Below are 23,521 nucleotides of genomic sequence, written 5' to 3' on the forward strand. Positions count from 1 at the left end.
TGCCCTAACCTCAGCAGGGCTGGGCCCTTCCAGGGGTCATGGGGCTTGGAATCATTTGGTCCTTCCACCATGTTTTAAGGTTGTCCCCTTAGTGATTTACTGCTAAGCTGAAGAGCAAAGGGAAGAAGTCCATGGCTAGTCAGAGGGAACACTGGTGATCCATGGATTTTAGATACTCCCAGCAATTGTTCTCAGGTCCTCAGTAGAACACTGGATTTTGAGTCAGCAGACCAGAGTTCCAGTCCTACTTATGTGACCCTGGGTGAGTCATTGTCTTCTGCTCTGGACCTCAGTTTCCTTCCAGTTAACCAAGCATTTATTAAGCATCTACTATATGTTAGGCACTAAAAAATAAAGAAATCCACAAGGAGTTTATATTCTATCCTCTACAAACTGAGGGGGTTGAGCGATGTCATCTCTAACATTCCTCCTGGCTCTAAATCTAGTCTAGGATCCTATAATTTTGGAGAGAAAGGGTCAGATGAAAACTGGACTTAGCAGGCTGTTAAATCAGATTTATTCTAGGTCAAGTCTCAGAGGGCTACTTTCCTTATGCATGCCCTTGCTCAAGGAGATAGTGAGAATTAGAAGTGGGGAGAAGAAGGCAGAGCTTTGAGGAGCCAGATGTCCAGGTGAGGGGCAGGGAGGTGGAGGAAAGCTTCAGGTCTGAGAAGCCTTTTTTCCTCTTTGGCTTGTGAAAAATCCCTGTAGGTTAGGACGGGAGCCGAAGCTCCTTTAATAGCTGTGGGTGTGAAGTCCCTATCCCCAACTCCCCTGGCACCTCTACTCAGGCACCTCCTCACCCCCAAAATGGGGAGGCTTGTGCAAACCCCCCTCCTGTCACATCCAAAAACAGGGGTTTGTTCTTGAAAAGCTGTTAAGTTTGACATTGGCCCAGAGGAAGGAAGCTCTCTGGGGGATTTGAGCTTCTGTCTACTGTACGTCCAGAGCAATTTCCCCATTCAGTTGGACCTGCCAAAGGGGTCCAGACTGAGGTGGCCTCTGAGAGTTGATAAAGGTCAAGGCCCAGAGGAGGATGGGAGGAAAGGGAATTACAGGACTTCGATCATCACCAGCCCACTGTGCTTAGGAGACTATGCCGCCTGCTGGTGTTTGGAGGGAAGGCACCTTCACCACGCAGATGTCACTAGGGCTTGGCCAGGTCAATTCCAAAACCAGGTCACATCTTTGCATCCCTTGTGGTGGGGCAAGGAAGCAGGTCAGGAGAGTCTCTCAAAAGAACAGAACAGTAAGGGATGTAGATGGCCTCAGCCCCACCACTCCCTGGAAAAATGCCAATTCTCCCACCAGCAGGGTAGCCACCCCCCAATCCCTCCACATAGGAGAGACAGTGCTAGTCAAAGGAAGGCTTCTGAGCTCTTGGGTGGGCTCTAGGCCCATGAGTGGTCCAGAGCTAGTCCAGACAGATGCAGCATCTTCAGGACAGAGTCTGCTGGATCCAGCCCATCACTCGAGGGATCCTGGTATAGACTCCAAAATAGTTGGGCCTGCCACACCCCAGGCCCCAGCTCACCAAGCCCGCCAGGAACCACCGGCCACTGGACTCTTTGCAAACCAAGGGGCCTCCTGAGTCACCCTAGAGGGAACACATCAGGACACAGAAGCATTAGCTTAGCGCGGCCCATGGGTTCTGGTTGCTAGAAGATTAATGCTTTGAGATTGAGAGAAGACCACTTTTTTTCACTTTCCATATATGATTAAGTATATTTAGGTATGTCATATATTTTCAAATATAATATTAAAACAGGGCTGTGCTCTACCTGGTAGGGTTGAAAGAGATTAGGATTTGTAGGCAGAGGACTTTTGGGGTTTGGACCCCAGTTCAGACACTACCTGTATGACCTTAGGTAGGTCATTTCTCTGGGAGATAATTCACTCATCTGTAATATGAGGGAGCTGGGTTAGGTCATAGAATCCTGGGCTAAAGCTGGAAGGACCCAACCCCCTTTACATAAGATGGAACAAAGATTCAGAGAGAAGTGATTTTCCTGAGCACGCACAGGTATTACCAGCAAAGTTGGTCAGAGTCTGGACCACTAGGGAATCCTTCCCTCCTAGGAACAGTGTCAGGAGGACTATGTTTTCTCCAGCTGTCACATAGATTATCTATGGTGAGGGAGTGTGGTGTCATAAGCCTTAATTTTTCTCCCTTTTGTTGCCACCAGGGGAAATAGATCAGGAAACAGAGGGGAACTCCAGATTGGGAAGCAAGTGACCAGAGATTTAGGGGTGGCTAAGGGACTGTAGACCTGCTTCAATGCCCTCATTTTATAGATGAGAGAATGGAAACCCAGAGAAGAGAAAATGACTTGTCCATGGTCACACAGTATAAAAAGCATGATCTGAACCCAGGTTTTTGATTATAAATCTAGTACTCTTGTTACCGTGTCTGCTAAGATTCCTGCCAGCTCTAAATCGATGATTCTGTGAACCTGTGGGTACCTGCCTTGGTGTAGAGGGGCCCCACCCACCCCGTGGGCATCAGTCACCTGGCAAGCATCCTTCTTGCCCTTGCGATGGCCAGCACACAGCATCCGAGGGGTAACTTGATAGCGGTAAGCTTCGTTGCACAGATCCTGCTGGATCAGTTCCACATCTACCTTCTGGAGGGTGTGGCTGGAAGGACCTGCCAGGTGGGGTATCAGGGAGAGGGCTGAGAAGGAGCTGAGCTTGGATGGAGTTTCCTACCTTGCTTACTTCCTCTCACTTAAGTTTTCTCTGGAGTCCCAATCTTGGAGGGGCACGGTGAAAGTGTTAGTGTTGGTGTTAGAGGCAGAGGACCTGAGTTCAGGTCTTGGCTCTTACATTTATTACCAGAGTGACCTTGGGAAAATCTCTTAACCTTCCTTAGGCTTCAGCTTCCTCATCTGTGAAATGAGGGGCTTGCACTGGACAGCCTCTGAGTTGCCTTCTCGCTCTAAATGACTTTTCAAGTGATCTTGTAAGCTCCCTTCTCTGGGTCTAAGGGGGTCACATTCCATGGCCTCTAAGGTCCCTCCTGGTCTCAATCTAGGTTCCAGTGACACTCTGGTTACCTTAGGAGTAGTAGTACTATTTGAAACCCACCTTTCAGCACATGGGTATTAGTACAGAGGGTCCCATTTAGGCCCTCCCCTTCCTGACAGATACCTACCTCCTTCTTGAAGTGCCCCCCAGCCTGTGATCCAGCACTGGAGGCCAGGTTGGAAAAAGTGGGATGGGGCAGGCAGACAGACGGGCATGATTAGAGCTGAACGGACCACGGGATGATCCAGCTTCAACAGGGCCACATCATAGTCATGGCTGTCCTCCTCATAGTAGGGATGAAGGAGCAGGCGGCTGACCTTGAAGGATACCCCACCAGGCCAGCGGGCGCTGTGGTGGATCCTGCCCAGGAAGACGGTCCAGACTGATGGGGAGGCCATGCTGGGGGCCGGGTGTGGAGGAGAAGACTCGATTATTGCCCTTATGATGAGGACCCTCCCACCAGCCAAGTGACCCATCCAGCCAAGCACCCAGCACAGTGCCTGGCACATAATAGGTGCTTAATAAATGCTGTTGATTGATTAGTTTGGTTGGTCTGTATCACTAGCACCTAGCACAGTGCCTGGCACATAGTAGGTGCTTAATAAATGCTGTTGATTAATTGGTAGATTGGTATCACTAGTGTCTACCACAATGTCTAGCACATAGTAGGTACTTAGTGACTGCTTGGTGATTGATTAGGTGGTTGGTTTGTATCACTACCACCTGGCATAGTGCCTGTCATATAGTAGTTGCTTAATAAATGTTTGCTGATTGGTTGGTTTATATTACCCATGCATACCATAATATGTGGCATATCGTTGGGACTTAAGTGCTTGTGGGCTGCTGGATTGATCACTTGTTCCTGCTTTACATATGTCATTCACTGGCTTGGAACCCTGGTCCTTCTCTCTACCAGCTTGTCCTCCTTTCAATCTTAACACCCTTCTCTAAGATCAGCTTCCCACTAGAAGCTTTTCCTGGTCAATCCCACCCAAGTTCAATTAATCATTCACTCATCAAACACTTCTTAAGTGCCTACTCCACAGTAGGCACTGGATTAGGCTCTGGAGACTCAAAGACAACATCGAAAGTCCCTCCCCTCAAGGAGCTTACATTCTAGAAAGGAAGATGGTAAGTGTCTGTAGAGTATATTTTGGGACTTGCAATCAGGAGCCTCTTCCAGAATCAGGATTCAGACACTTACTTTGGCCTAGGTAAGTCATTGACCAATCCGAGCATCGATTTCCTCATCTGTACAATGAGGATTCTTGTGAGGATCCAATGAGCTAACAGTGAACCTGTGCTCTGTAACCCTTGAAGGGATATGGACTGGATCTGGGATGTCAATGGTAAAGGGAATTTCCATGTGAAGAAACTGCTTCTGCCCATGCAGATTGGCACCTTCTCCCCAGTTTAGGATCTTAAAGAGTTCCCTGAAGCAGTGATAGGTGCAGTATTTCTCGGTGGCTTTCCTTCTCTCTCTCTTCCTTTATCCCTTCACTTGGCAGATCTTTGAGGACAGGTGGGAAGCACCCTGGATTTGAAATTAGGAAATCTGTATTGCTGCCTGACTCTTCCTACCTGAGTGACCTTGGGCAAGTCATCTTCCTTTTCCTGAGCCTCGGTGGCTTCATCTGCTAAAAGGGCCAGATGGACCAGATCACTGACAGGGGGCCTAATAGATACATATCTTATGGGAATGTGATGCAAAGGTTTTCTTGGACCCATAGAGTCCTATACAAGTGTTAGAGAATTACAGATTTGGAGTTGGAAGGTCTAGAACTCGGGGACTATCTTTTCTGACCAGCTTCTGTGCAGCAATGCCTTCCACTACGTCACTGATAAATTGCCATCCAGCCTCTGTTTGGAGACCTCCCATGATGGGGAATTCACTACCTCTACTCGTAATGCATTCCACTTTGGAATAGCTGCCATTGTCAGGGAGTTTTCCTTCTGTCAAGCTCCCAGCTCCTGAGCTTCCTCCTTCATTAGCACCCCCCCCCCCCCCGTACCCAGTACCAGCTTCTGATTGTAATCAACACTCAGCCCATGACAGAGAGACTAGTAGCTAGCAATTTTGTTACCCAGTGCCAGGAAATTAACTTTTTATTTAATGCTGTGGGAAAAAAAAAGTTTTTCAATCAGATCTGTGAATTTTGTAGGTATATGTTAAAAAAACAGTGGAGACAATATTACAAGAAGTAGCTGACATACATCCACTTAGGCAGAAGTGGAAGTTAGTTAATATTGTGGCAAGGGTACATGTGTCAGATTTGGGGAGTTCCGCATTTCAGCGCCTTAGGACAAAGTCCCCGTTGCCCCATCTTAGTCACATCTCTGGTTCCTGGTATTGACTGACCACATCAAAGATTTCATAGATTTCAAGTCGGAAGAACGCTTAGATGTCATTTAGTCCAACCCTTTAATTATATGGAGAAAGAGACTGAGGTTTAAGGAAGGGCAATGACTTTGTCCTGGTCACACAGGGAGCAAGCAGATCTAGCTGGATCTAGCTCCTCTGACTGTTTCAAGGCTCTTTCCACTGTACTTCAGAAGCCTCCAAAGCAATCAATCAATTCAGCATTTATAAAGTACCTACTATTTGCAACACATTAGGGGAGCTTACATTCTTATAAGGGAAAAGTTTAGTTTAGAAATGTCAAGTGGTTTATTATGTACAATTACATGCCTAGGCATAACAACCACTAGCATTTATGGAATATTTTATATGTTGTCTCATTTGATCCCCACAATAATCTTGGGAGGTACGTATTATTATTATTATCTCACTTGATAGATGAGGAACCTGAGGCAGACAGGGTTAAGCAACTTGCCCAGGGTCACACAGCTAGTAAGTGTCTGAGGATGGATTTAAACCCAGGCCATCTCGAGTCCAAGTCCACTGTGTCATGTGGCTACCAACTTCTAGGAGCTTTTGATAAGCCCTCCCCTGGTGACTACGGTCCCCTCCAACTATCTCTTCACTTCCCCCTGCTCACAGACCAGGTCCCTCTTTCACTCTTCAATTTCTTACCTGTCTTCCTGGAAACAGTGGGCTGCTGTCACCACCCATTGATCAGACACGAGGGTCCCCCCGCAGATGTGCCGGCCCCTCACCTGCAAGCTGGCCTGCCATGGCCACTCCCCTTCCACAGATGTGGCACCCCCCACAATTCTGGTGGCAGGAGCTGGGACCCCACAGTCTGAGTTCATTGGGCCAGGAGGAAAGTAGGAAGAGAGAGAAGAAGCAAGGTTAAGTCTCAACTTTCCAACACCAAAACCTGGCCCTCCTCACTCTCTTGCCCAGCTGTGAAGCATCTCTGGCTACCAGCTCTGGGACATAGCTGTAGGAGAACTGAAACCCTGGTCACTGGTGTTAGTATGTGATGATTTCCCTAAAGAACCAGGACCCTCTTAAGGAGAAAATGTATTTTTATGTGTCTCAGGGTAGGCACTGACTTGATGTAACAGTCAGGTGGCTGTCGCTTCCTTGTATCAAATGATCAGCTTTTGATCATTGTACAGATGGGTACCTCATCACCTGGGTCCCATCCAGGAATAGGTTCAGGGTGTCTCTGCCGCTCAGCACCAATATGGCGAGGGAGGCCCCTGCCAGGAACAGGCTGGTGAAGTCTAACAACTGGCTCTCCAGGAAAAAAAAGCACATAAGATACACTTTTAAGTTTAATCTGCATTATTACTATTTTCTCCATCACTTTCTTAAGTCTAGATAATCCACAAAACAAGTGAGTCCCTGATTTATAACATTCTCACTGAAAATTTAACAATCAGCTCCAGAGAGAACAGTGTGAGTTGACTTCAGCATACCCTTGTGTAGACTACATTAAAAAAAGTGTTGGGGAAGATTCTTTAACTTTTAAACTTTAATTTTCCCCTGACACATCTAAATAGGCAGTACCCAGTCTTGGGGACTTTGGCCAGCCCTCCCCTCTTCCTCACAGTCCCCTAGCCAACAGAGGGTGATAGGGGTGGGTCCTGGATGACAGTGCTCCAGTGAGAGCCGATGGTATCTCTGCTGGCCCTTGGCTCTCAAGCCTTTCCATTCATTTATTCAACTGGTGGTCCCTGTGAAGGCACTGGAATGGTACCCGCTATGCCCAAGAAAGGGAGCAGTTTTATGCTTAGTTGTTCCAACGTCACTTGCTATTAGGTAAATAGAATGTCAGATAGAGATCATAGGCTCATAGCTTTGGCACTGCCATTGGGTACAATCTCCTTATTTTACAAATGAAGAATTAAAGCTCAGATCAGTTAAATGACTTAGCCACTTGATGTCAGACCCAAGGTTTCCTGACTCCAAAGCCTTACTCTTCTATGTCCACTAGGGTTCGCTGCTTCTTAGCCATGGTGAAAATAAGGATAAATAGATGGAGAGAAAGGTGTAGATGGATATAGAAATGTTGCTGGTTGGATGGATGAATACATAAAGGTCTGGATGGATGGATAGATAGTGATACAGGTAAAGAGAGATGGGTGGATAGATGGAGATAGAGGTATAGCCAGATAGCCCAAGGTCATGTAGCCACCATGTGTCAGAGGCATCTCCTAGCCCTACCTGTTAGCCCTGTTTTTTTGTCCCTCCCATTGATACAGTCCAGGTGCTGATCATAGACTCTGGGCAGTTGGATGTATGTGCCGTCCTCGTCAGATTGAAATATTAATGGGCAAACTATGGGACCTCATGTACTTCTGATTATGAGACCAACTCTATGTACTATGCCACATGACTGCCTGATATGGACAGGACCAGAATAATTGTCCTTATTTTACAGACGAGGCAGTTAGGGCTCAGAGAAAACAAGTGATTTACTTGTTCAAGGTCACACAGTTGAGTTAGTGTCAAAGCTGGGGCAAAGTCTCAGGTTTCTTGACCTATAGGGTTAGTCACCCTGTTTTTGAGGATGAGGTGCTCTGCCCACTCTTGGCCTTGCCCCAAAGCAGACAAGGTACATGTTTCATCCAGCCCCCAGCCTAGCTTGGCTCCTTACCACAGTGCTGTTCATCAGATTGATCGTTGCAGTCAGGGTTATCATCACATTGAGGGTTAGGTTTCTTCAGGCAGCTCCCATCAGCACACTGGTATTTGAAAGCCCCACAAGGCACTCCTGGGAGGGAAGAGAGGGAAAGTTCCCTTTCTCTATGTGGCCCAGATCAGACCACATCAAGAGTATCATGTTCCATTCTGGGAACTGCTTTTTAGAAAGGACCTTGGTAAGAGAGAATACTTCCAGAGGAAGGTGGCCAAGATGGCAGAAGGGCTGGAGATTCTTCCATACAAAGACTGGTCAAAGGAACTGAGGACATTTAGCCTGGAGAATAGAAGGCTCCGAGAGGATCTAAGAGCTCTGGCCAAGCATTTGAGGGCCTTGCACCTAGAGGAGGAGCTAGCTGTTTTCTTGACCCCCAGAAAGCAGAATCAAGAGCCATGGGTGGAAGTTTCAGAGAAGCAGATTTCACCAAATGAAAGAATTTCAGAGTTGGGAAGTACCTTGGAACTCATCTAGTCCAAGCCATGTCTGAACAGAAAAGCCCCCTACAGCCTCCCCAGGTGGTCATTTGTTTCGAGTCCCTGGCCTCACAACCAACTCGTGGGGGTCTGTTAGCCCCCCACACCCAGGCCTTTGCCTAGCAAAGGGCCTGATCTCGAGGACAATGAACGGGGTGGGAGCCAAAGGTGGTGAATGACTCCGATTTATTCAGAATAGCAGCAAACTTTTATATCTTTAGTGACATAGGTACATTCTTTGGTTACGTGGGTGAAAGAACAGATAAAATCAAGACACCTGGGTACTAGGACTGCCCTGACTCCGCCTACTCTCCTCCCCTTCTCTTCCTGCACTAACCTGCGGTCAGGCAGTCCAGGCAAAGAACTGGAAGTTCCATGTGCTCTGGCAAGCCCAGACAGAGAGCCGGAAGTTCCATGTGCTCAAGCAGGTCCAGGCAAAGACCTGGAATTGCTAGGGAGGCAACAAAGGCGAGACCCCTCCTCCTGGCTCCACCCATATCTCAGAGCCCTGAGTTTATCTCAGCAGGCCCCTGGGCATGGAGGTCCGAGGAGTGCAGGGCTGGGCTCTAACTCGGCCCCGTAACAGTCATTCAGGCTCAAGTCCTGACTCTATAGCTTGCTACCTCTGTGACCTTGGGCAAATCACTTACCCTCCACTGGCCTTAGCTTCCTCATCTGTAAAATGAGGGGTTGTATAAGATGACTCTTTACCACTTCCAAATCTATGATCCACACATATAGATCACCTATTTCCACTCTAAATTATGATTTTATGATCACCCTCTGGGCCTCAGTTTCCTCATTTGTAAAATGAGGGGTTAGGGTGGTTGATTTCCATGTTACTTTCTAGCATTAGGTCCTGTGATAACCTGCCATTTTGCATCTTTCTTTGGATGTCCAGTTTCTCCTCCTGACTTTTCTGTTTCTGTTGACTATAATCTTTCTGTTCCTATTTGATATTTCCTTCTTCCTCAATTCCCACATCCAGCTAGTTAGCAAATCCTGAAAATTCTACCTTCACATTATCTCTTCTGTCTTCTCCCCTCCACTCATGCTGTAACCACCTTCAATTGGATCTTATCACAAAAACCTCCTCCTTGGCATGCCCCAGCTCTAATTTATCTGAAAGCAGCCACAGAAAATTTCCTAAAGCATGTCTTTGATCAGGTCAGCCCCTTTCTCCAAAACTGTCTCTGGCTCACTATTGCCTGCTCATGATGCTCACTTTGTCTGAAGCCATGCTTTACCTCCTCCCAGACTTGCAGCTCCATCTGCCTGCATCAAAATATTAGACTCTGAGATTGAATGTGGTATACTGTAGCGGTCTCATGACCCCAATTATACTCTTAAAAATTATTCAAGACCCCAAAGAGCTTATGTTTATGTGGGTTATACCTACAGATATTTTCTATATTAGAAATGAAAATGATTTATCATGAAAATAGTTTTGACCTTTTAGATCCCTCAAAGGCTCTTGAGGATCTCTGGGGGTTCTTGGACCATATTTTGAGAGCCACTAGCGTAGAGGATTTAGTACCGGGCTAGGTGCCAGGAAGATGAGGTTCAAGTTTTGTCTTGTAAACCTAATTCTGAGATGTGTAACCTGAGACAAGTGACAACTTTGCCAACCCTCAGTTTTCCTCCTCTATAGCAGCAAGGAGTTAGCCCCACTGATGGGACTTGTGATCTATTGTCCTATGAATTTTACAACCAGAGGAGATCTTCAAGATCATCTAGTTCAATCCTCTTATTTTTACAGAGAAGGAAACCCTAATTCTGAGGCAGCTATTCTAACCTTGAGTCTGAGATAGTTGGCAGCACAGTGAATAGAGTGCTGAACCTGATGTCAGGAAGCCTGGGAGAAGGTGGGAAGGAAGGAAAGGATCATTAAGCGCTGCCATTTGGCTAGGTGCTAAGTGCTTTGCAAATATTAGTTCCTCATTTAATCCTCATAACAACCCTGCCAGGCAGATGCTATCATCACCCCATTTTAAAGACCAGGAAACTGAGGCTGATAGATGGGATGTGTCTTGCCCAGTCAGGGTTACACAGCTACTGAGCATCTGAGGCCAGATCTGAACTCAGGTTTTCATAACTCCACCATTGAACCCACTCTACTGCCATCTGTTTGGCCACTTCAAATCCTGCCTTCGCTGACCACCCTCAGCTCATGGTGATCTCTGCCTTCTCTGGTCCCTCCACATCACTGTTCGTGTGTCTCTTGAAGATCACACACATTTTGCCTCACAGACTAGAAGCCTCCTGAAGGCAGATAACAGAATCTTCTTTATCTTTTTATCTCCCATTGCATCAGCTACTTAGGGCAGGGCACACACTGAGTCCACGCTGAATGAATAAATGTATGAATGAATGAATTTCAGGGAGCGGCTAGCCCTACCTTCATGGCACTGCCTTTCATCGCTCCCATTCGTACAGTCCAGGTGTTGGTCACAGACCTTGGGCAGATGTATGCATGTGCTGTCTTCCTCACACTGGAAGGCAGATGGGCAGACTACCAGGAAAAGCACAGAAAGAAATCAAGTATCAGGCAGAGAAGTCATTTGAGAGACTCCTGGTCTGGGCAGCCCACTTCCACAGGTTCTCTACTCCAGACTTGCTGATCTTATTCCTAGAATACCAAGATAATGGACACAGTTTCTGATGGGGTGGGGGCAGAAGAGGGGAGGCACAGTGTCAGGAGACCTAGATTTTAGTCATGGGCCTACTGCTGCCAAGCTGTGTGCTTAAGTTCTGGGTACTTCCTCCACTGCTAGGTACGTTAGCCGGCTCTCTGGTTAAAAATATCAGAATCCCCTTAGTCCTTCATCAGAGGATAGAGGACTACTCATTGGGGACGGTATTAAAAGAAACTCTCCCTGTGGCCAGTGTAAGAGTGGGCTTTGATGAATTGAACAAGGCTGGCTCTCCCAAGATGGGTATGAGAGACCATTCCTTATTTGCATTCAGTCCCTACTTGCAACCTTTTGAGATTTCATTCTGTAGGTAGAGACTCCAAGAATCCAAAGGAGGTCTCCGCCATGCCAAGATGGGCCATCTGAGTAAGAGCCAAATGGAGGGATACTAAGGCAGGGCACTGGGAATTTGGGGGTGGGGCTCAGAAGCCCCAAGCCCTGTTTATCTAGTCAACTGAGGTTTCTGCTCAGGTAGGGAGTTGAGAAAGTGGGAATTGTAGAGAAGGGCAAGATCTCTCACCACAGTTTCTCTCATCCAGGCCATTGGGGCAATCCTTGATTCCATCACAGGCTGGCACACAGAGGCCATTCACTGAGCACAGGAATTCTCCAGGACAGGCTAGGAAACCCCACAGAGGTAGTAAAAGAAGAAAGGATAGTCATCATTGAAAACTAAGTAGTCACAAAGGTAAAGCTTCTGACTCCTAGACCCTCTATCCACTGTACCCCACTGCCTCTCCAAAGATGATGGTGATGATGATGATGATGGTGATGATGATGATGATGATGATATGAAAATCCAACTCATCATTCATGTCATGGGGGGATGGTGGTGGAATCTTGGACAGCAGAGTCAACAAATGTCCTCCAGAGTGGTGCATAGCAGTGACTTCATGTGCCCCGAGGCTGCAGGGGGAGCTGAGATGTTTGACGGAAACCCAGGAATGTTGGCCATTTGGGCTTTGGTGGTACCACTCACTGGTTTGGCCCCCTGGCCAATGTGATGAAACTGGGATAATAACAATGTCCTCTTCCATTTCCAGAAAATAGGAATGGTGACAATAACTAACAATACCTAATATTTATATAGTACTTTAAGGTAAGCAAGATGCTTTACATAGTTGACCCTCCCAGCAACCCTGAGAGAAGGTGGATTAATATCCCCATTTTAGAGATGAAGAACCTGAAGCTGAGGGATGGGAAATCACCAGACCAGAGTCAGCATCTGTGGCAGAATTCAGACTCGGGTCTTCCTGACTGCATTGTGCCAATGAATTTAAGAAGAATGTGGGAAGGCATAAGGGTTGCAGGCATCCCTTCTCCCACCCCCCCACCCGCCAAAAAACCCCAAACCCTGATATTATAATCAGTTTGACAGAGAGGAAGGTGGAGTGAGAGCCTCTCCTCTGTGCTCTGGTACCATAAGAAACTGAGATCCATCAGAACAAATCAGAAATGGGGTTTTCAAAGCCCATGAACCATGTTTAATCAAGTAATTGTAATTTCTACTCAGAGAGAAGGTTGGGAAAGGGGAGAGGGACCATGGGATGTTTGATCCCAGTGGCTGGAAATGCTCTGCAGCAGATGTCATCTGACCACTAAAGTGTTCAAATAATGAAAGAGTGTGAAACGGCCTGACATCACCATTGGTCCATAGTTTGTTGGTTTGTTTGGGGGAAGGGCAGGGTGGTTCATAGTTATGCACATCTATGACTTGAAAGTTGATCATGATCCCATTGAAGTTGCTATGTTAATGATGGAGGGGCCTGGCATATACCCTGCTTGGGCTCCTGATGGGGAGCAGGAGGGCAGGGCCCATGGACACCTAGGCTCTAATACATCAAGGAGGCATGACTTCATCCTTGTGGGGCTTATCTCCCTCCATCATTGGAGATCACAACTCTTCTATGCCTTTATAGATAGTCTTGTGAGTTGCTGGGGTCAGAAGAAGTCCCCACCTGGTGGCCAACCTCCTGGTGATGAGCCCTTGAATTTAACTAAGCTATTCCTCGGATAAAAGATACATAGTTCATCAGGAGCTCTGTATTTGGAGCCTTCTAATTTGGATCTGTCAGAGTTAGGACTTTGACAAACTGGAAGAGAACACTGGGGTAGAGACTCCTAACATTTGCTAGGAAAATCACCCTACTGATGATCATCTGACCACACCCTTTCCACTCTTGCCTTCACCTCTGAGCACAAACACATAAGTGTGCATGCTCCCCATACTCACGATCTGACTGATTATATAAGCTGTAGCGAGCCTGCACTCCAGGGCCTGTGAGGGAGATCTGAGAGGTAAAGTTGATGGTGATGCCAGCAGAGGTTACCACAGGGATCCTCTCTGCATAGGCTTGTAGGGTCCGAAGTCCACACAACCTAAGGAGAAGAGAGAAGAAGGTCAGAGGAGGAGAGGGGAGGGATGGTGAGGAAAGGACACTGGAATGACTTAATTCAATGAGAAAATTTCACACACGTATTAAAATCACTTGCTACAAACACGGCCCCATGGAGAGGACATGGCCCTTTCCCACACCAAGCCCTTTTCTCCTGAGCCTGAAAAATTGGAAAACTGGCTTGATTTGTATGGGTGTATTGGATTATAGATGTTCAGGCATCCCATTTCTTGAGGCCCCCTGGTGGTGAGCCTGCTTTCCAAGTTCCCTATGTTCTCAAAATGTGGTACCCTTTATAATCTACAAAAGGGACACTTGCTTTAAAGATTGCAAAGATCTTTACTTATGGGGTTTGATTAAGGCAGGGCAGGGTAGCCATCACCTCCCTAGTCAACTGGGGGAGATGATATGAGCCCATATGAACAAGACAAAGCAAAATCAAATAGAAGATAATCTTGGAAGAGAAGCTACTAGCAGCTGGGAGGACCAGGAATAGCCTCCCCTCAGGCTCTCTACTCTTGAAATAATTCCTCATCTATGCTCTCAGAAAATTCTCAAATTCCATCTCCTTCAGGCTATCTTCCCTGTAATATGCCTGCATTTTGGACAGCCCTGCAGTAGAGGATGGGGGCTAAAGCAGGTGGTCAATACATACTTATGAAAAAGTGGAAGTAAATTGAACCAACCAACCAATCAATCCATCACCCTCTCACCCCAACCAAAGTAACAAGAAATGGATAACTTTATCAAGTGAGCACACTTCTACTAAATTATTCACTCACTCAACCCACAAAGGCATTAATGAAACTAGGTTGAATAACCCAAAGTGAAATAGCAGAAAAGACATCAAGACATTGGATGAAACAAAATGATGCTGATGGTTATCAACATTTTAATGGTCTAAACAAAAGAAAGGAATCGAATCCACAGAAAATGTATTGGGATAAATTAAGGAGACTCGGTTTTGCCTTGTGAAGCTTGGATACAATAAGTAGGCAGTTGAGAACCAATGCATTCATTTATTTCTGTGTTGAACTAGCCCAGGAATAGCAGAACTACCAGCGAGGTCTAGAGAGGGAATCGCTGAGAGAGAGGAGTGGGGAGAGCCAACATCTGGACCCTTCTTACTCCCAAGCCCAATGTTTCTTCCATGACCTACCATGGACTCCACTGATCCTGGTAGAACACATTGTTCAGTTACTCTCTCCTACCCAAAGTCAGGTGGTTCCTTGAACCTATCACCTTCCGCTGTGGTAACTGATGCCTGTGAGAAGGAGCTCCTGAAAGGATTGGTCATTAGCTCTTCACTGATGTGGGGAGGCCATTGAGTTAATCACCATGGGCCTTGGGTGGAGGGAAAGTAGAAAGTCTACTCCCACAGAGAAGGCCAAGAAGATTCCCAGGACTTTGGGCCACTAATCATTACTTCCAGGGGAAATGTCTCGGACTTCCATTTCTATCACTAGGGAAGGACCTGGGAAAAGTGGTCCCTCAGTTTCTGTCTTCCCCCATTCCTGGTTTACTACACCCCTCCCCCAATCTAGAACTAATGAATAGAAGTTAAGGGAGACACATTTCAACCCCAAAGAAATAATAGCTTCCCAAGGTGTAGAGCTTCCCCCAAACATGGGTTGCCTTGAGAAATAGTGAGGTCCCTGTCACTAGGGTCTTTCAGTTGGAGGCTAGATGGGGAGATTTGTTAGGGGATGTTACAAAGGGGAATCATGTTTCAGGTAGGGGTTGGACACAAGAAATCGGGGATCTCTTTGATTCTGATTCCCCTGACATGCTAACTGGGCTAGGACAAAGAACTGGCTACTTTGGGAGGTGATGAGCTCTCCATCCCCAAGGCTCCTCAAGTAGTGGTTGGATAATGACTTGTCGTGGAGATTACCACTTCAGGTAAGACTTGGCTGCTAAGATCTTTGGCAGGACAATTAGGCCTCTATGCAATAATTTGTCCTTTATGTAGTTGGCCATGCTCTAGGGCCTAAAAACCCCTGGAAAAGCAGAATGGACTGGTAGGAAAAGCACTGATTGGGAGTCAAGAGTTCTGGGTTCCAGTCCTGTCTGCCACTTACTCTCTAAAGGGCCTGGAGATATAATTCACCTCCTAAGATCTACAAAATTAGGAGGCTGACCTAGAGACCAGAGGCAGGGCAGCACAATAGGAGGACTGAATTTTATGTCCAAGGACCTGCATTCAAATCTCAGCTCTGCCACTTACTACGTGTGTGACTTAACTCCTTGCTATTTTCCCCTTCTATGAAAAAAGGAGCCTGGATCAGAGGCCAGAGGCACTGTAGTATGTTCCAAAAAGTCCCTACTTTACAGAGAAGGAAACTGAGTCTCAGAAATGGTCAGGGACTTGCCCAAAGTCACAAGGCAGTAAGGGATGCAGTTGGGATATGAACCTAGTTCCCTGGACTCCAAATCTGTTCTTGAGAATCAGAGGACCTGAGCTCCCAAATTTGCCATTTATTAGCTTGTGACCTCACTCTAGCCATTTCTTCTCTCTAGAACTCAGTTTCCCCTATAAAATGAGAGACTTGACCTCTATGACATAAGGGATCCTTTCCAAATCCTGCCTCCCATGGCTTGGGCTTCAGAATCTGTACCTGCTGGGGTACCACCACTGGGGGGCAATCCTGAGCAAGCCTCCAAATAGGACAGTTTGTCTACATCTGGGAACTCATCATATGTATCTCCTCATTTGGGCCCCACAACAACTCTGGAAGGAAGAGGCTGTTATTTTTATTAAATATTCCTTTTAGGGGATCTGGAATTTCACTGGTGTAGGGAATAACTCAATGAGTTCAGCGCCTGATCTGAGATATTGATATAGGCAAAGTGACTTTTCCAGGGTCACACAACCAGCATTCAGTGTGGTAGGGTGGATGGAGCTCTGGACGTGTTCAGGAACACCTAGGTCTGAATCATTCCTCAAAGACATACTACTCTTAGGACCCTGGGAAAATCACTTAATCCTTCTGGGAGTCAGTTTCGTCAGCTGTAACATGCTAAGGCATGACGTCATTCTCAAATAGAAATGAGGACCTAGGCAGTTAAGTGGTGCAGTGGATAGCCACACCAGCCCTGGGGCCAGGAGCACCTGAGTTCAAATCTGGCCTCAGACACTTACTACCTGTGTGACCCTGGGCAAGTCACTTAACCCTGATTGTCTCTAAGAAAAAAATGAGGACCCCTGAACTGAATATGAAGATCCCTATGTGCCACGTGCTGACTTATTTTAAAATGTAGTATTGTTTATGTTTTACTGGATTTTTATTTATTTTGCTAAACATTTCCCAATTACATTTTAATTTGGTTCTGGCCTCACTTGGGAGAGTTGTAGGTCTCATATAGCCCTTAGGCCTCGTGTTTTGACACTTCTGCACCTTCTAACCTTAAATCTCTGACCCGATATCCAATATACTCTTGTTCATAGAAAGGAGGTTTGAACTCAGGTCTTTCTTACCTCCTTATGTGGTTAATTCTCTAATAACTAGACTGGGTAGCAGGGAGTAGAGCTGTAATTTGAGCCCAGACAATCAACTATCTTCACTATAGAAGCCCGCCACTGTTTGGGAGGGCAATGTTGGACATGGGGTAGAGTGTGATGAAAATGGACAGTTTAAGAGTCCTAAGGACTGAAAGTCTCATTTCTAGTTTCCCCAGGACCCAGGTAAGAACTAGCAGGCATGCTAGCAGGAAATGTCCGAGACATTTCCCCTGGAAGTAATGATTAGTGACCCAAAGTCCTGGCAAAGAATAGGCAAACACAGCTTAAAACACACCTGGAAACCCAGGCTTCCATCCTGGAACCCCAAGATACCATACTTTAAATCTCTTTGTATGTGCTAGGACAAGGCACGATATGATACTTAGCCCTGCTCTCACAGAGTTTAAATTCAACTTGGGGTGAGGTCCAGGGCTACAACGCTGTTAACCAGTTTCCAGACTTCAAAAAGCATTTTTCTTCTCTGAGACTCGGTTTCTTCATCTGTGAAAGGGGATAATAATAGTCCCCTGGCTACTTTGTAGGTTTTCCATAAGGATCAAATGAAAAAAAAATGGATGTGAAAGGATTCTGGAAACTTCGAAAGACTACAGAAATGGTCACCATTCAAGGCAAGTCCCTGCCCTTCACTGGGGGCTCAGTTTCCTCATTTGCAAAAAGATGCAATTGAACTAGATGTCCCTGGAGGTCCCTTCCTTCTCTAGAACTAGGATCACAGGATTCCATTCAAACATCAACAAGCTGCTGGTGTGTATGAGCAAAGGGATTTTTCACACCAGAAAGCATCCTATATGGATAAAATCATACGTGTGTGCATGGCAGAGATTAATAGTGTATTGACATGAATGTGTATATCTATGTATTTATGTATGTGTATATCTATGAATATGTATATATGCATACACATACATACATATACACACATATATGTATACATACATAAATACATACATTTACCTCCATATACACACATATATGTGGGGAGGGGCATGTAAGCCAACTTAGTGAAAGCAGCAAGGCATCCTGGGGGAGAGACAGGAGGCCACAGATGTCAGGAGGAGGCAGCCCTTGTCACCACCTCAACCAACTCCTCCCCAGGTGGACAAAGCCTGGGGCCCAGAGTCCAAATGTGCTGAGAATAACAGCTTCTGTGAGGGCAGTATTCTGAGAAGAGCAATCCCCGCCACCCCCCCCCCCCACCGCCACCCATCACCAGATCTGCTCCCAACCTCACCTCTGAAGCTACCATCTAGGGAAGCAATCCTTGTGGAAAAGGGATTGACCAACACCAACCACAGAACAACTCCCTCTGATGGGCAGGGGAGCCCCAGAGCTCCAGGAATAGCATTTGTACCCCACATTTTTAATTTCTTGCTTTTCAGTTTATAACCTCTGGACTTAGCACAGTGCTTTGTACCTAGGAAGTGCTTGATGAATGCTCCTTCTTCCTCCCTCTCTCCCTCCCTTCCTTATTTATTTCCTCCCTTTCTCTTTTTCTTCCTTCCTTTACTCACTCGCTCATTCTTTCAGATTGCCTCGGAGAAGGAAAGCCCACCTCTTGTCCATTGAGCACGGAAGGGCTGAAGGTGCTAACTTTCAGTAATAGAATGTAACTCCTTGAGAGCAGGGCTTATTTCATTGGAAAGGGAGGGGAAAATCCCCACCCTCGAAGAGCTCCCAGCCTAGTGGAGGAGACAACATGTAAACAACTATGTGCAAACAAGATAAAATGGAGATAATTCTTAGAGGGGAAGGTGGTGCTAGAATTAAGGGACATTGAGGAAGGCTTCTCATAGAACTTGAAGGAATCCAGTGAGGGCAAGAGATAGAGATGGGCTGAGGGAGAGATATTCCCAGGTATGAGGGCCAGCCCATGACAATGTCTGAAGTCAGAAGGTGAAGAGTCCCATGAGAAGAGCGGGAAGCTGGATTGAAGAGTCCACAGAGGGAACAAAGTGAAGGACGCCTGGGCAGGTGTGTGTGGCAGGTGGGGAGCAGGTTATTCTTCAGAGCAGGTGCTTAATAAATGCTCCTGGAATGAGAACCTGGGTGGATCCGGGGCCTGGGCTCAGGGAAGCAGGGCAGTTTCCAGCCTTTAGTTTGGCTTCTGCACTAGGGGGAAATGTCTGAGTAGAGTGCATGTAGGAAGGAGAGAGAAAAAAAAAAACAAACTAAGAGGAAGCTGGTCAAAAGAGTTTTCCTGGAAATGGGGAGGGCTGGGGAAGTGGTGAGGGTGAAAGTGAATTTCAGCTAAATGAGGGAAGAGGTGGAGCAAGTTCTCACAATGGCTCCAAGGCTCCAAGGTACTCCCTCCTACATGCTTGGTCTGGGCTCCAACTGAGCAGAGAAGTGGGAGGGGGAGAGATGGGATCTTAGGAATCATCTAATCCAACCTCCTCATTTTAAAGATGGGGTTGGGCGCATGGTAGTAACTCAGAGACCTCAAGCAACTTACCCATAGTCACACAGATAGAAAGCAGTGAGCCAGAATTTAAACCCAGACCCTGGGACTCCAAACTCTTTCCAGTAGATCATACAGTTAATTTCCCGAGTTCTTTGGATGCTACAGGAGAGGAAGAAAGGTCATAGAAGTCCATTTCTCCTCTAGGAGAAGGTAGAAGGCTCCTTGAGGTAGAAAGTAGGAATTGTTTCTTTCTTTGTATTTCTAGCCCCAGCATCTAGTTCGGTTCCTGGTATGTTGTAGGAACTAAATAAATGCTTGCTGATTTGGAATTATGCAAAGTGACTAGGGGCAGCTAGGCGGTACAGTGGATGGAATGCTGGCCCTGGGGTCAGGAGGACCTGAGTTCAAATCTAGCTTCCGACACTTACTCCCTGGGTGACACTGACAAGTCACTTAACCCTGTTTTCCTCAGTTTCTCCATCTGTAAAATGAGCTGGAGAAGGAATTGGCAACTTCCTTCTAGCATTTTTGCCAAGAAAACCCCAAATGGAACCACAAAGAGTCAGATACGATTGAAACAACTCAACAAGATAAAACAACTAAAATATTCATGCCCTTTGTCATAGAGATCCCACTGCTAATCGTCCACCCCAAGAAGGTAATAAAAAGGGAGTCTCTGTATAAGGCAAGATACTTGGAGTAGCGTTTTGGGAGTCAGGGTAGCAGAGAACTGGGAACAAAGTAGATTCCTACCGACTGGAGAATGGCTAAACAAATTGTGATACATGAATGTGATAAGAGTATTACTGTGCTGTAAGAAACAAGACGTAGGAGGATTATAGAAATCATGGAAGACTTTTTTAGGAATTAACAAAGAACGGTGTAAGCAAAGCCAGGAAAACATTAGACGCAATGACCATACCAATGTGAATGGAAAGAATCAAACTTCACCAAACAGTGGAAACGGGATATTGCAAAATCATTCAGACCAGACCTGGCCCCAAAGAAGAAACGTGAGAAAATATCACCTCCTACAAGCTCTTTCACCAAAGTGGGTGTTCGTCACTTTTGCTGATTGCATTTTCTTTTCCTCTCTCTTTTTTTTAAAAAAAGAGGCTTTTGTTGTAAGAGTAGGGTCTCTGGCAGGGGTAGGAGGAAGGATGCCGGGAGAAGCGTTGGTGATGTAAGAACAAAAGATATCCAAACAAATCCATTGTAAAGATACAATACGGTTAACCTTTCCACATTGCGGGGGGTTAGGGGCACGGTACCTGTGATCTGGAAAATCTGTGTAAAATGTTTTGACCCTCCCTTCATACCAGAGAAGTCTGAATTGTTATAGTATTAAGAGATAAAATATGTTGGCATTATACAACACCATACATATATTTTATACATCTCCGAGTTTCAAAACTTTTTCTATGTCGTTTGCTGGCCTTCATGTGTTGTTTGTAGCTTCCACAAAACTCTCCCCAAACTCCCATTGAATTTCTTATGCTAACCCAAGATATATTGACACTGCAATGGGCAAAGTCACGATATGGAAGGGATACTTGCTAACTGATAGAAAATTAGTACTGGAAGAGGCTGGAGAGGTTATCTAGCTGTTCCACAGGACCTAGGGCTGGAAGAGACCTCAGAGATCATCAGACCCTAGTCTAGAGCAGAGAGGCACCTCAGAGGCCCTTCCAAATCCAACCCCTTCATTTTATAGATGAGGAAACAGAGGCCCAGGGGCAGTCACTGACCCAAGGTTGCTGTCTCCTGTTCTATTAATGAACTAAGTACCAGGATGATTATAACTTTAACAATGTAACATAGTGATGTCATTTTGGTCCTCTTTGGGAACAAAGGACAACAATCAACCAACCAACCAGGATGATAATAATTTTAGCTAATAATAATAGCATTTATATAGTGTTTTATGGTTTACAAAAGATTTTATAAACATTTCATTTCATCCTTACAACAACCCTTAGAGGCAGGTGCTATCATTATCCCCATCTCATAGGCAGGTAAAGGTTAAGTGCCCTGCCCCAGGTCACACACAGGTAGTTCTTGCCTGACTATCTTGGCCAGCTCCCAGCCTCCACATGAGACACACTATATTCATGAGATCAGTTTTCTTTAGGTTCCATGGGAGGCCTGCTGAGTGAACTTTCCTGAATTTCTAGACTGAAGAGTCATAAAGTTAGGAAGGCCATTTGGGTTGGAGTTGAGAAAGGGGGGATCAAATTTTATTTTTCTCATTCTTTTTCCTCTTAAGTTTTTTTTACCCATATGCCTTCTGGGATCATTGGATTTAGGACTGACTGTAAACTCTGTAAGAGCAAAGACTGGTTTTTGCTGGGTACCCCTAGCATCCAGCATCATGTCTTGAATATAATATTATCTAATAAATGCTTGTTAAATTGAAGGAGGATCTTAGAAATAGTCTAATTAATCCAATATTTTCATTTCATAGATAGGGAAATGGAGGCTCAGAGAGTGGGAGAGATTTGCCTGAGGTCACACAGCCAGGAAATGGGAGGGTTGGGATTCAATGTCTTAAGGGGTCACCACTGGACAAAACTGTGGGCCCAGCACCACCAGGTGGTACCTGGCTCCAGGTATCATAGGACCACATATTCAAAGTTGAAAAAGACCTTAGAGGTCACTGAGTTCAATCCCCTCTTTACACAGGTAAAGAAACTAAGTCATAGTGAATGATCTAAGGTCACACAGCTAGTAGCTGGTGGAAGTGTCATTTGAATTCAGGTCTTCCTCACTCCAAGCCCATGAGTCTACTCACTGTTCAATACTACCTCTAAAGGGAAGGGTCTGCTGGCTTGCTGCGGTGCTCCCCTTGGGGGAGATCAGAGCCCCAGGTATTTTCTGAACTCTGTTCACTCTTCAGGGACTGCCATATCAGATTCATCACTGAGGTCAGGCGGGAAACACCCTCATCAAGATACCCAGAAATGTGACGAGGGCGAGACTGCTCTACCAAGAATGGCGTAAATGGAGACATCCAGGGTGAGGGTGGGTGGGACGGGAAGAGGAAGGAACTGGGGAAATCTAGGGTTCTGTAACCAGAAGAGGCCAAGCAGAAAGCAAAATAATCTTCTTTCCTCTGAACTCCACAACCACCTTCAGGGTCAGGCATATAGCTGTAGGCAAAGGAGGTACAGCCTAAATCTGATTATTTAGGGGGGCACAGGTGCCCTTCTCTGCCACCCTAAGACCACAGGGTATAAAGACTTTCTATTGGGAGGGACCTTCCTGATACTCTATGTTATAAATGAAGAAACTGGGCCCTCAGAGAGGAAATGACTTACCTAAGGTTAGGTTGTATCAGAGCCAGGATTCAAATCCAGGTCTTTTGATTCCAAAATCCTGATGTTTCTCCCACTAAACTATAAGAGGAAACCTAAAGGATGTATATAGGCCAAAGAGAGAGGAGCACAGGGTTGTGGTAAGGGAAAAAGATGGGGGTGATTGTCATCATTGAGCATTTGAAACGCTGGCATGAGGAAGAAGGACAAGACCGGTTGAGCATGGCCCCGGGAGGGCCAGGAGGGATATGGATAAGTGGCAGAGGGGCAGGTTTCAGGTCAGGTCAGGAAAGCCCCTAAAATGCAGCAGGCTTCTTCAAGAGACCATCATAGACCTAGACCTGGAAACTTAACACTGTCGAATCCATTCCCTCATTTGACAATGAGGGAAACTGAGGTCCAGAGAGGGTGAGTGACTTGCCAATGGTCACACAGGCAAAATTTGAACCCAGGCCCTCTGCTTCTAGAACCATTTCTTGTATCTTTAAGTATAATAATAAGAAGAACAATGATAATAATAAATGATAATAGCCTACATTTCTATAATCATGAAATCAACAAGCAGTTATAAAGTACCTACTGTGGGTGGGCACTGTGCTAGGTCCTGAGGAAATCATTTTTTAAAAGAAACTCTCTATGG

At 46.0% G+C, this 23,521-nt stretch overlaps 1 protein-coding gene across 1 annotated transcript in view; it reads right to left on the reverse strand.

The window, feature by feature from the left end:
- Nucleotides 1-500: 500 nt before the first annotated feature.
- TMPRSS6 (transmembrane serine protease 6) overlaps nucleotides 501-23,521 on the reverse strand; it is a 48,637-nt gene continuing 25,616 nt past the window's right edge. The window contains exons 11-18 of the mRNA XM_036759074.1: nucleotides 13,481-13,626; nucleotides 11,768-11,866; nucleotides 10,953-11,066; nucleotides 8,037-8,153; nucleotides 6,062-6,230; nucleotides 3,155-3,426; nucleotides 2,511-2,647; nucleotides 501-1,597 (exon numbers count right to left, since the gene is read on the reverse strand). Coding sequence (XP_036614969.1) covers nucleotides 1,439-1,597; nucleotides 2,511-2,647; nucleotides 3,155-3,426; nucleotides 6,062-6,230; nucleotides 8,037-8,153; nucleotides 10,953-11,066; nucleotides 11,768-11,866; nucleotides 13,481-13,626 — 1,213 coding nt within the window. The 3' untranslated portion in view covers nucleotides 501-1,438. The remainder of the gene's footprint in view (nucleotides 1,598-2,510; nucleotides 2,648-3,154; nucleotides 3,427-6,061; nucleotides 6,231-8,036; nucleotides 8,154-10,952; nucleotides 11,067-11,767; nucleotides 11,867-13,480; nucleotides 13,627-23,521) is intronic.

The sequence above is a fragment of the Trichosurus vulpecula genome, chromosome 5 (assembly GCF_011100635.1).
Source record: "Trichosurus vulpecula isolate mTriVul1 chromosome 5, mTriVul1.pri, whole genome shotgun sequence".
Classification (NCBI taxonomy): domain Eukaryota; kingdom Metazoa; phylum Chordata; class Mammalia; order Diprotodontia; family Phalangeridae; genus Trichosurus; species Trichosurus vulpecula.